The 13,477-nt window shown below is 37.1% G+C and overlaps 1 protein-coding gene across 1 annotated transcript in view; it reads left to right on the plus strand.

Annotated features, from left to right (window-relative positions):
- Positions 1 to 13,477, plus strand: part of grb2b (growth factor receptor-bound protein 2b) — a 43,734-nt gene that overhangs the window by 16,602 nt on the left and 13,655 nt on the right. Inside the window, exon 3 of the mRNA XM_044100530.1 lies at positions 3,439 to 3,536. Within this exon, the coding sequence (XP_043956465.1) occupies positions 3,439 to 3,536 (98 nt within the window). The remainder of the gene's footprint in view (positions 1 to 3,438; positions 3,537 to 13,477) is intronic.

The raw sequence follows: 13,477 nt of genomic DNA on the forward strand, positions 1-13,477 counted from the left end.
GTTGTCTGCTCTCAAAATGCAGTAAAAGCAACTTTTGGTTTTCCCTCCTCAAGGTTGTAACTCCAAGCCTAAAATATCTGAAAATTATTCAAATATTCCACAGATTTTCCTCTTTCTCAAGGCTCCCAAACCCCTGCTTCCCACCTCACGGAAGGCAGACTTCATGATGAACCTGAATCTTTGGATTAGTTTCACTTCAGCATTCAGAGCTAAAGCCAGGCGGTCACTCGGAGCGTCACATGATGCTCATGACTGTGCGCTCCAGGCACTGGACTAGCCCTCAAGTTTAGCTTTACTGTACACATGCAGGACTTTTTTTTCTTTCTTTTTTTAAAAAAAAAAAAAAGCTGGCAAATGCGCACCTTGGAAAATAATTTTGTTGCCAAAGCAGAAAACAAATGTTCTGACAAAGTGTAGTAGTTCCCAAATTGGGACAGGACCTCAAAAGGGGTCACAGGTATGCATGTGTGTGGTCTTTGAGAACCTCTTGAGAAAATAAACTAAATACTAAAAATGGCGATGTGCAAACATGTGCATTTTCTAAATGGTGCGAAAGGTATTTAGGGGGGGAAAAAACAACTTGAATAAATTAAAGCAACATAACTGGCCCTTGATGCTGACTCAGTGAAAATTTTGATTAGCTCAACCAAAAGTCAGAGTCACGAGCCTCGTGCTTTTTTTTTTTTGCTTTTTTTTTTATTTTAAACCAATTTAATTTTTTCAAAAAGCTCTAACCTGCTTGGACAAGTTGCGAGGGATAAAGAGGAAACTATTTGGATTCGACATTGTACATTGTTTAGTATCAGGACAGTGGTTAGCATTCGTAATGACTGTCGTAAGTTATTACTGCTATAAGTATATTAGCATGGTTGGGATCGCAAACCTTAACAAAATGCTTTACCTGTGAATGTAGTGACTAACGGTGTTTAAAAACAAAACGGCAAAGAAGCCAAACAACCAGCACCTGTCAGGGTTTAGCTATTTGTAGCGGCCTGAATGAAGAGCCAACAGGCTTCTGTTAGGTGGGGTTCTTGTTTTGTAAAATGGTTTCTTACACTTCAGTTTTATCTTCATGCTTAAACTTGTTACTGGAGCTAACTTTGAGTCTTCAGGCAATAATAACTTCCACACTGAAGAGTAGTGTTGGTGCGACCTAGTAACTTGTACATGTGTTTGTGATGCATTTCTCTGCGGCTTTTTGTTTTGTAGCTTTCTTTTACTTGCATGTGAAAATGTCTGTTTGGCTCAGAATTGACCGAAGTACCTGGCTCAGTGTCTCACGTGTAAATACGGACACATGTACTTTGACCCACTTCTGCTTATGGCTCATTTTTGGTTCTGGTCCAGGGCCACTCCCTCATCCTGTAATGCTGGTCTTATGCAGAATTAGCAGCTGGGGGGAAGACCAGGGACAGCTGGCATTCTGAGGGGTCAAAGGAGCAAATAGACCACAGTCACTCGACGGCACATTAACCAAACCAACAGCTGGGATTGGCAAACCGTGGATTATGCATTTAAGAGGCAATAGAATGAGAAAATGGCAGACTTTTCCTTTTAATATTATGTTTCTCGTTCACCCTGATACACTGCTGCTGTCTTGGCTTTATTTAGGAAAGTTCAGGCTAGACCTCACAGCCTCTGTCTCTTAACACGATAAGCAGTGAGTCTAATTAGGAGAAGAAGAAAAAAAACAACACATTCCTCAGGGTTCATGGTCAGTTTTGGGAGAGAGAAAAAAGGGAATTTAAGTTCTGGATAAGAATTGAAGGGGAAAAAAAAAAGCTGAATACAGGTTTTCTTTACTTTATTTTAGGGATGCACCGATATCAACATTTAAGCTGATGTTGGTATCCTGTATAAATATTGCTTTTATGGCCAATAATTACCTATACTATATAAACTTCACTACCCTTTGACACCTTTGGGCAAAAAAAAAAAAAAACCCCACGGTGCTGAGTTCACCACAGCTACTATGCTTCAGTTAAACTCCCCACAATTCTTTGCTGCACCACCAGCTGCGTTTTCATTTACCTTAAAATTGCGCAAATTGGGAATACAAAAATAAATTTGCTTAGCGGAAATGCGCCACTTCAGAAACAAACACCAAAATTTCTGTAAGCTTTTGCAGTTTTGGTTTTTTCGGCTGGATCGAAAGTGTGTTTCGCAAAACTGCCATACCGTCTCCGGATCACACGAGCGAGGTGATCAACAACCAGATGCTACTGCTGGCGGAAATGACGAAGACAACAGGAAGTGGTCTGACGACGATTGCGCAGCGATTTTTTATTTTTTATTTTTTTTAATTATTTTATTTATTTAAAAAAAAAAAAATCCGTCTTATTGCATGAAAAAACTTATTTTGCATACAATTTTAATTGCATTTTTTATTTGGCAGAAATGCAGCAATTGCAAAGTCGTGTTTTTTTTTTTTTGTTTGTTTGTTTTGTTGTTTTTTTTTCCAACATTGGCAGAATATCGACAACCTTTTGTAATGCAAATGCAGCTACTTTTACAATCGCGTGACCAGCCTCTCTCCAACAAGATGGAAATGAACATCGATTGTTAAAATCATCCCAGTTTTTCTCCCCCCCTTTTTTTTTTAAGACCGATACTGATGTTAAAAAATGACTATCGGCAGATACCGACGTTATTGATAGACCGTTCATCCCTACGTTATTGCCTACAAATTGTATCCCATCTTTCAATACGTTTATCTGTTTATGCCTACTTTTATTGAACCTTTTTTACTTGTAAGTGGGAAAGTACAGAATTAAGACATGAAAATTTGTAAAAAGCCTTTTTTTTTTCTTTTCTTTTGGGTTTTTATTTATTTATTCAGTGGAAAATGCAGGAAAGCCAAGCTAATCCATCTAAATCTCTCAATGAGGTAACAGTTGAGCATGTCGTGTAAACTTGCATGTGATAAATTTTAGGGCCGTCTGTCGTCCCTGAAGATTCTTGGATTCCTACAGGTCTGCCACCTCGGTTCCTTCTGCTGTTCTTTGTTTTCGGAAGGCTCTAGCAAACGAGACGGAAAATGGAGCAAAGGGAAGGAGAAAATGTTAGATACAAACTTGGCTCTGTAAACTGTATCGACATAACGTGGTTCATGGAGGTTGCATCCGATGAATAAAACATTTCTTTTTCTGTTTTGCATTGTAAAAGGATAGCTTCCAGTGTTTGCCCCTGGACATTTTATGACAGACTCTGCTTTTTAATAGAAGGGGGGAAAAAAAAGCTTGAGTAGCTTTTCCACAAAAGTCTCTCCTTTGAAACAAATTTCTCCACTTCATTCTTTCACCAATTAAATTCAGTTGCCATATTGTCATGTTTTAGCCTTCTGTTTATCCAGTTAAAGACAAAAATTTCTGTACCTTCTGTATTTTGTTTGGACAGAGTTTGACTGACTTTTCTTTTTTTTTCTTTCTGTGCTTTCAGGTGTTAAATGAAGAGTGCGATCAGAACTGGTATAAGGCAGAACTAAATGGGAAAGATGGATTCATTCCCAAGAATTACATAGAGATGAAAGCCCATCCGTAAGTATTAAATGCAGCTGTAGTGTTTGTTTAAGAAGATGTGTCATTGATGATTGATGGTGATTGATGATTTGTGGCGTTTAATATTTTAAAATGCATTTTTAATCGCCGTTTTCAGCCGTATAATACGGCCGCTAACAACGAGTCGGACTTTGGAACTCCTTCCAACCAAAGATAAGTGTGAAAAGTCCAGCAGTAAAAGTGTCTTCTAATCACTCTGACAAATCTTATGGTACAGTCTGGCTGCTCACTTTTTAAAATGGTATGTTAGCCTAGCAAAAGTATTGGCAAATAATGAGCTCTGTTTTGGAAGAAATGCTGATCTGACTACTCAGTGTATGAGTAAAAGCAGATCTCTTAAGAACTGCTTTTATTGGACACAGCATTCGTGTAGATTTAAAGTTGAGAAATCAATATTTGTCAATCTTGAGTTGAAGTGGAACAGGTAAAAACTAGAAAATTCCTGAAGAAATTTAACTGGGGCCTGCCAAAGTGTGCCCGTCGGTTTGGACCCAGCATTCTGATGCTAAGAATTAGCATCAATGCTAAAGAAAGCTGCAATGTAATCAATAGCATGTGGAGAATCACAAGAATGTTAAGTAAGCTGGACATGCAACATTCAGTATGATAAAGCAAGTGCATTAGCTAAAATGAGCAAATATGCTAATGTAAGCCTGAATACTTTCAGTAGCATGTGGGGTATCATTAGAAGGTTTACTGTCATTTACTTACTCCATTAAGTATACTAAACATGGCTAATAATTCTGAAAAATAGAAAATAGCTTATTTAAGCTAAAAGGCTAATGCTAATGAACTGCCTTGCTGCGCAAGGCAGTTCCCTAACCTCGGATAAACAGATAATGCAGAATGATATCATTGCACCGCCTCCGGCGGTGCACTGTCCATAGGGGCATATTGAGGCTTTTATTTTGAAATTTTCAGTAAGCTTAATAATAAATGCCCACACTAATCCAATGTGTAAGAGTGGTTTGGAGAAACCAGTCACATAAAGCCTAAAAGAGCAATTACATAATGTAAAAATTGTCAAGGCTTTTATTTTGAAATTCTTTTTAATCTTCATATCAAAGGGCCACACTCATCCAATGTTTAAGAGTCATTGGATTAAATCAGTAATATGCTCATGAAAGCAATTACTTGATGCAAAAATATTCAAGGTAATAGAAAAATAGGTAATAGCTTATTTAAGCTAAAAGGCTAATGCTAATGAACTGCTTTGCTGCGCAAGGCAGTTCCCTAACCTGAGAAGAATATAAATTCATTCCTACGGCGATGCATTAACCTGAGGGCAATATGAAGGCTTTTATTTTGAAATTTGCAGTAAGCTTCATATTAAATGCCCACACTAATCCAGTGTCTAAGAGTGCTTTGGATAAACCAATCACGTCAAGCAAAAATGAGCAAATATATGATGTAAAAATTGCCAAGGCTTTTATTTTGAAATTTTCAGTAAGCATCATAAGAAATGGTCAATCTAATCCAATGTGTAACAGTGAATGTGTTAAATCGTTTCTATAATGCTCAAAACACAAGTAGTTCTAAAGGCCAGCTCAGTCCTCCTCTGTAGTAACTGACAGTTCCACCATGTTGTAGTTCTAACCTTCAGTCTTTGTAGTTCTAAAGAGCAGCTCAACTGTCATGTGAGTGAAACACACAGGGAGAGATGGAATCCTAATAGTTTGAAGCAGTTACTATTTCTGATCAAAGCAGGCCAAACATATCTTTACCTAAGTGTTGCCAATAGCATGTGGGGTATCATTTGAATGTTTTCTGTAATTGACTTACTCAATTCAGTATATTTAAAATGACTAATAAGTAAGTAAAATAGCTAATAGTTTATTTAAGGTAAAAGTCTTATCTTAATGATCTGCCTTGCGCAGCAAGGCAGATAATATTAGAATATAAAGCATACTAATATTATTGCATCGCCTTACGGATGCATTAACCTGAGCAATATGAAGGCTTTTATTTTGAAAAATAAACATAAGCTTCATATTAAATGCCCACACTATGGCGTTTTGGTTGTCCTATTTAATATCATTAGGTCAAGTTAAAATTGCACTGGCTTGCGCAGCAAGCCAGTGCCATAACCTGAGAGGAAAAGATAATATAGGCAGAGATTTTTGCAGGGCCTTACGGCGCTGAACTCACCTGACAGAGATAATGGGGCTTTTATTGGGAAATTTCCATTAAGCTTTATTTAAAAATTACACACTAATCTTATGTGTAACAATGGTTTGTTAAAATCTGTTATAAAATGCCCAAAACACAAGTAGTTCTAAAGGCCAGCTCATTCCAGAGTGTCCTCCCATAAATCAGCTGCTCTGACCTCATGTGTTCCGTTGCTATGGTAATGGATCAGCTGATAACTGTCATTTGTGTGTGAGACAGAAAGGGGGGAAAAAAATTCTATCTTTGTGAGACACCCAGCCAATTAATATGGAAAAAGCACTCCGAACAAACCTTTGCCGTTCAGGAACCGTAATACATATTTGAAAACCGTTTGAAGCGTATAAGAGGGCTATTTGTCGTCTCCGATAGTACCGCAATTCATATTTTTACCTCATTCACAGTAATTGCAGTGATGAGACAAAAATTGTGCAGGCTCAGAAAATTTTCAGAAATACATGGAAGTGAATCAGGGAGAGCGTCAGTTACCCTGTCCCATGATTTCGCTCTGAAGCACCTTGACAGAAAACTGTAAATGCTAGAGAAATATCGAACACATTTTACCGGAGCAGGCATGCGTATCAATGTCATGACCGAGTTTGATACCAATCGGGCGATATTTGTGGGCGTGTGACGATTTCAAAATTGTTTGGGTTCAGAAATCTGCTTAAATTCTCACTCTACTGGAGGTTGGTGTCAGTTATGCTCTGCGTTTGACGGTTGGAAATTTTGCTCGTTTTTAGCTTTTTACGCCATCATCGTAAGTCCGATTCCTTATAAAATAATAGCACCCCTCCGGGCACGAGCCGCGTTTGATACCACTTTTGTGGGTGGGCTCATAGCGAGCCGCATTCGGTGGCGAAGAATAAGTTAAGAATAAAGAAACATTCTATTGGGTGTAGAACAATAGGTGCCTGCCATGCAATGCATGGAGGCAGTGACTGACTTGCCGCCAAGTCAGTCACTGCTCTCTTATGCATTGCTATGAACAATAATAATAAAGATTCTATTGGGTGTAGAACAATGCCTGCCATGCAATGCATGGAGGCAGTGACTGACTTGCTAAGTCAGTCACTGCTCTCCTGCATTGCTATGAAACAGCCCAATAAAGAATGCTATTGGGTGTAGAACAATAGGTGTATGCAATGCATGAGCAGTGACTGACTTGCAAGTCAGTCACTGCTCTCCTATGCATTGCTATGAGCAAAAATTAGAATGTAACCTAGCAGATATATTTAATGTTTTATGTAGGTCAAACATGTATTTACAACTGCATCACAGAAAATCCTTCTCACCCTTGAGTTCAAGCTACCAACATTTAATAAGTCAGCAAATATTTGAGATTGAGAAATCCTATTAGTAATACCTAAGGCAACACAATAATCTCCACTGTAAAAATGAACCTTACATAAAAGAAAAAGAAAAAAATGCTATGTTTGGCCTACAGTAGTTTTAAATACAAACACAACATGGAGACCTGACTTCAATATGCTTTGAGATTCAAGTTTCTTAGAAATGTGACTTTTTGTTGACATGAGTTGAGATTTGTGTCTTAAAATAATTAAATGCTCAAATGAAAGAATCCACTAGTGAACTTTATCCTGTTTATAAACCAGACACATAAAATCCAAAAAGCAAATTATCAGTTGGAAAAGTTAGAAGAAGTCCCGCTTTTAGATCAAGTTTTTGTTTGTTTAAGACAAATCTTTCAGTCCTCTGACTAAAATTGGATGCAACTCCCATTGTTTAATCATTTTAATATCCTGTCCTGTCTTCCAACATTACTTCCGTTATTCAGTGTAATAAGACATATTTATTATTAGGCATTATTTAAACTCAAAATTATTTAACTTTTCTGTTTAGCCTGCTTTAGATTTTTTCTGACCCATGGGAATAGATTTACAGGGATATATTCTCATTTTTGCTAAACAATTAAAACTGAATCTCTGTTAGTTGTCTTGATGTTGATGCAGATCCATCCATCCATCCATTTTCTGTTCACCTTTGTCCCTAATGGGGTCAGGAGTTGCTGGTTCCAATCTCTGTTGAGGCGGGTTCACCCTGGACAGGTCGCCAGTCTGTCTGAGCAACACAGAAAACACAAGACAAACAACCATTCACATCACACCTAGGAGAATTTGAGCCCAATTAACCTGACAGTCATGTTTTGGACTGTAGGAAGCAGAAAAACCCACCATGCACAGGGAGAACATGCAAACTCCATGCAGAAAGACCCGGGCCAGAATCAGAAGGACCTTCTTGCTGCAAAACAACAGTGCTACCAATGCGGAGCCACCTTTAATGCAGATATCATTGCTTTTCTTTGAAATATAATAATAAATCATGTGAAGATCCAGATTTCACCCAGAGTTTATGATACCTCACTCCCATCACTAACTTCATTTGTCTCTTTGCACAAATTAGAGATGGAGCCAGATTAGTCCATTTATCAAGCTCTGCAAACCTTTTTATCACTTTCACTTTCTGATTTTTATATTGCAGCTCTATAAAAGTTTTGTGAAGATATCCTTGGCGTTTACAGACATTTGTGTGACTTCTCAATTGTGAGTCTAAGCACACAACGGTCTGCTTTGCTATCGCATTCAATGTAGAACCATGCCATATGTTACATCATGCTTTTGATTTCATATTTTAACATTGTCTACCTGCCTCCATAGGAATGATTACTCACTCAAGATCCTTGGTGTGGCATAATGGCCGATTTTAACGTTTTTCTCTTTTTCATACAAAGCAGCAATAAATATGGGTTCCATCAAACCTCTGAAGGTTTACTGAGGCATCTGGTGACAGATGCTTTTAGTCTAAGACTTTTGTGTTATGCTTCTCAAATGGTCCTGAACATTTGCTTTGTGGGAGAATATCCAGCTGAAAAAGGTCTCAGCCATGTATTATTTCAAGCGAAAGGTTCTGCAACAATGCTTAAGTAGGTGGGTGAACATTGCCCAGAGCATCACACTACTGGCCTTGCTTTCGTATAGTACATGCCGTGCATGTTCTCTGGGAAGTAATGATTATACCACAATCATGTATGCAATAAAATGTCACTTATGGGACCACAATGTCCAGTTTTCTTGGTCCAGTTCTGATGTGTGTTACATGCTATTAACACAACATAGTCTACAGTTCAAAGAAAAATTGCATTGATGTGACAGTCATTGACTGAACATGAAGATTTTCAGTGTTAACTGTGACTGACAGGAGTGATGAGAAGGTAGTAAAAGCTGGAATCAAAACTGCAAGGAGAAACAAAACAAAACAAAAAATCTAAAACTGTTTCTCATAAATACAGAAAAATAACTAAACATGAAGAATTGGTTTTAACTGGAATGGAAGACAATCAAGATGATTTTGTAGATGCATGCTGATGTATTCTGTTCTGAGCTCCAAACTTCCTCTCTGTTCTCAGTGAGTCACTTTTTTTTGGATTTAAGCACAGTCAAGACAAATGAATGATGAATGACAGACTAATGACACTCTAACATTGCAGGGCATTTGTGTATTTCTGCTCTCATGATATGAAAAAACAGTTTATAAATCATCAAAAAAAATGATGTGTACTTGATCAATAAAACCTACCTCCTCAGTGTGCATTTGCTATGTTCTGTTATTTTGATAGAGGATTTTGGAGGTGTTCTGAAACATATAAATGTAATCATGATCCTAGAAAGTAAATCTTAGATGTCTTTTGAGATCCCATTAGAACAAGTAAGATTATCCAAACAAATATCCCTCTCCATCATGCAAAAATTTATATCCAACCTTCATAAATGAACTTTTGCAGCCCAGCTAACCGTAGAGCTAAGAAGTGAGATGTGAATGTATTTTAATGTTATAAGAATGTTATAAGAATTTTCTTTACATTGCTGTTTTCAAATGTTCTCATCACCAGCAACCAAAACGTCAATTCATTTTATTGACTTGTTTTGCAAGACCAACCAGGAGCAAATAACTGTGAAGTGAAAGGAAAGATAATGAATGGTTTAAAAACAAACAACAACAACAACAAAAAGAACATTGACAAGTAACATCTAAAATATGTCTCTTCTTGTTTTATTTAGACCATTGAGTTAATACTTTGTAGAAATATAATCGGCTGCATTTAGAGGTGCAATGTTTTGGGCTGTGTCCGCAAAGCTTTTGTGTCTATTTCAATTATATATTCTAGGTGATATACATGACACAATGATCAATTTTTATTTCTCATGTGACCAGCATCTTCATTCATGACTGTTGAATTATCCACTTGTGCATTTTGTGACTTTCTTACATTTCTTCAAACTTTATCCATGTGCTGTCTGCTGTTGGTCTTTATTATGTTGCTTGTTTTAATTTTCTATAGCATTTCTACTTGCATGTAATGTACTATAAAAGTCATCTGACATGGAAGGGAGACCCGGACGGGAGACAGAATATGATTTCAGGGATCCAAGCCTTTATGGCGTCTGATGAGAGTTGGAGAAGGTGGGCCTCTCCTGTTGAGGGGTGTGTTTAGGATCATTTAGAACGGTGCCCCATTAGATTATATAGTAGGCTGCCCCAGTCATTGTTGAGATGAAAGAATACTCTCAGAGCGTTATCTTAAGTTGTGTACTTTTAAAATAAGTAGATGCTATGGGAAGAAAGTGACAAGACTTAATGCATCTCACGTCTTTCCTCCTTAGGCACAGTTTCTCTCTGTTCAAAGCTAAGCAATATGATGATGAATAAAAACACTGTTGACCATGACCTGTGCAAAAGCTGGATTTTTATTTATTTAACCTTAATTTACACAGGTTGTCCCATTGAAATCCAAGCCATTGACAAGAAGTAGGATTTATGTTAAAATTTTGGACCTTTTACCCAAACTACACTCTTGTTGAGTCTTTGATAATTTGCTTATCTCTGAAAAGCTATTCATCAAAAATAACTGAAGTAATTAAGAAAATAAATTATATATATATATATATATATATATATATATATATATGGGAGAATATTAATTTGAAAGCGTAGCCTGATTATGCTGAGAGAATAATTACCAAACGAGTTTCAAGAGTAAATGGAACCTTAATTTCCAAAGATAAGTTGTGAAAAGGAGAAAAAGAGTATTCTAATCACTCTTTAATCAAATGGTTAGCTAATTTATTTAGTTCCGTGTTGACTGCAGTATTGGAAAGAGAACTAAAAAAAGTTCTAGTTTTTTATCCAGTCACTGGAAGAATAAATTTATTACCCTAATATTCAATTGCTGTTTTGTTATTGAGTTTAAAAATGGCTTCAGCCAACATAAAGTATAAAGAAAGTTGAAAATACCAAAGCCTTTTAAGCTTTTTTAAAAATGATATGCTTATTAAGACACTATAAAACATTTAGTGAAACAAAGTATCCTGTTTAAGTGAGAGTCAAGTATGAGCAGGCTGTTGTCTATGAAAATATTCCTACTTTTTTAATTAGGTCAATCATTTTTAATTTTTTAAACATTTGAACATAATTGTGATTCACCTTTTAGGTCCTTTCTAAAATATTTTGACAGATTTAGCACAATCTACCTGTGGTAAGTTCATGTTGGGGATCAGTTTTGGGGATTTTCATGCTTCTGTTGTGTTTTCATGGCAGGGCATTTGTCATTTGTAAACCCATGAGATGTGGACTTTATTTTTTGCTACCTTTCTCTCAATGAAATTTATTCTTACCAGAAAGTTCAACTACTTTCCCCACCTGCATTGCTGCGACAGACTGGCGACCTGTCCAGGTGAACCCGTCTCGCCGGGGCAGCTGGAGATAGGCACCAGCAACTCCCGACCCATTAGGGAAGAAGTGTAAAAATGGATGGATGGATGGATGTGGTGCATTGTAAAGCCTCTGATATGAGCAGATTTAAATTTGCAGCAGCGGCTGGTTTCTAATTTAAGAGGGATGGAACTGGCCAAATGCAAAGCTAAATCATCTCCACACTGGGATATTGTGAATATAGAGAAAATCTTCTACTTCATGCACCCATGAAGCTGAAGGTCAGTTTCAGGCACACACAAAGATGTATACATAGAAATGCGTTTTTTGAAAGGAAATTTGAACAAAAATCTAAAATATACTAAGATAATATTGTATATGTATTGTAGATAATATTCTTCTATTTCTTGATTAAAACAGTCTATTTTTCAATATTGTAGCTCCCCTACTTACTAGCACCCCTGATTATGTTTGCATCCTTTAAAGTCATGGCATGGTGATGCAAAAGGGCAGCAATACAGACACAGTCCTAAAATAGAACTACGTAGTTACAGGGAAGAAATCGAATGCTTACAAGATGAAAAACCAAGATATAAATGATCAGCCATCAGCTCCCAGTGACTGAGAGGAGATATGTTTTGTCTGACGGTTTCTTTTGGATCTATGATTTCTGTCTCGGGATGTTTGTCTTTTGCTGTTTTGAGGCATGCGTCAGTAAGTTAGAGGACACTGCTTTCTCTTGAGACTTTTTGAAGCCACTTGTACTCTGGCATAAATCCAATACTGAGCTATAGCTGGACTCTGCATATAGTTGAACTTTTTTCTCTCATGTAACTCTTTACTGCACATTTCTCTTCCAGTTCTGTCTTTCTACGTTTTATGGATAGTATATTTGAGGCATTAGCAATAAATGCTAGTTATAAGGCAAGGCTATCAGTCAAGGGTAATACACCTGGTCTTTACAAATTTGATTCCTAATTGATGTTTATTATTGGGGTCTTGTTCGCAATAGAAATGGACTGGTTACTGGTACCAAGGTTTTAGGATGGGATGCTTTCAGCGCCATTAAAATTGCTTTTTATGTCATTCCTACAAATTGAAATAATTTTAATACAATTCCAGAGAAGGTACTGTGGAAAACAGAATTGTTTGAGGTACGGAGTAGCGTATTCACTTTCAGCTGAAAATATTCCATGTTAGTTGATAAGGAAGTACAGATTATTACCAAAACAAACAATATCTAATGATGTTGGTGCATGTTGCTTGCTATGGGATAATGATATGGCTTGCAATAAGTAACTAGAAAATTCCTGAAGAAATTTAACTGGAGCCTGCCAAAGTGTGCCCGTCGGTTTGGACCCAGCGTTCTGATGCTAAAAATTTGCATCAATGCTAAAGAAAGCTGCAATGTAATTAATAGCATGTGGAGAATCACAAGAATGTTAAGTAAGCTGGGCGTGCAACATTCAGTATGATAAAGTAAGTGTATTAGCTAAAATGAGCAAATATGCTAATGTAAGCATAAATACTTTCAGTAGCATGTGGGATATCATTAGAATGTTTACTGTCATTTACTTACTCCATTAAGTATACTAAACATGGGAAATAAGTCTGAAAAATAGATAATAGCTTATTTAAGCTAAAAGGCTAATGCTAATGAACTGCCTTGCTATGCAGAATGATATCATTGCACCGCCTGCGGCGGTGCACTATTTAGAGGGGCATATTGAGGCTTTTATTTTGAAATTTTCAGTAAGCTTCATTTCAAAGGGCCAAACTCATCCCATGTGTAACAGTCACTGGGTTAAATGAGTTATATACAGCCCATTGCAGCAAGTAGTTGTAAAGGCCAGCTCAGTCCTCCTCTGTTTTAACTGAACTACTAGTTAGAACTACAGTGATGCGTATTTGTAGTCCTGAGCAGCTCTCCCTGCTCTGGGTTCGGTTGCCATGGTAAATAATCCTCTGCCAGCTGTGAGTGAGACATCCAGAGGGAGACAATTCTCTGTTTGAGCCAGCCAGTT

The sequence above is a fragment of the Gambusia affinis genome, linkage group LG19, assembly GCF_019740435.1.
Source record: "Gambusia affinis linkage group LG19, SWU_Gaff_1.0, whole genome shotgun sequence".
In the NCBI taxonomy this organism is placed as follows: domain Eukaryota; kingdom Metazoa; phylum Chordata; class Actinopteri; order Cyprinodontiformes; family Poeciliidae; genus Gambusia; species Gambusia affinis.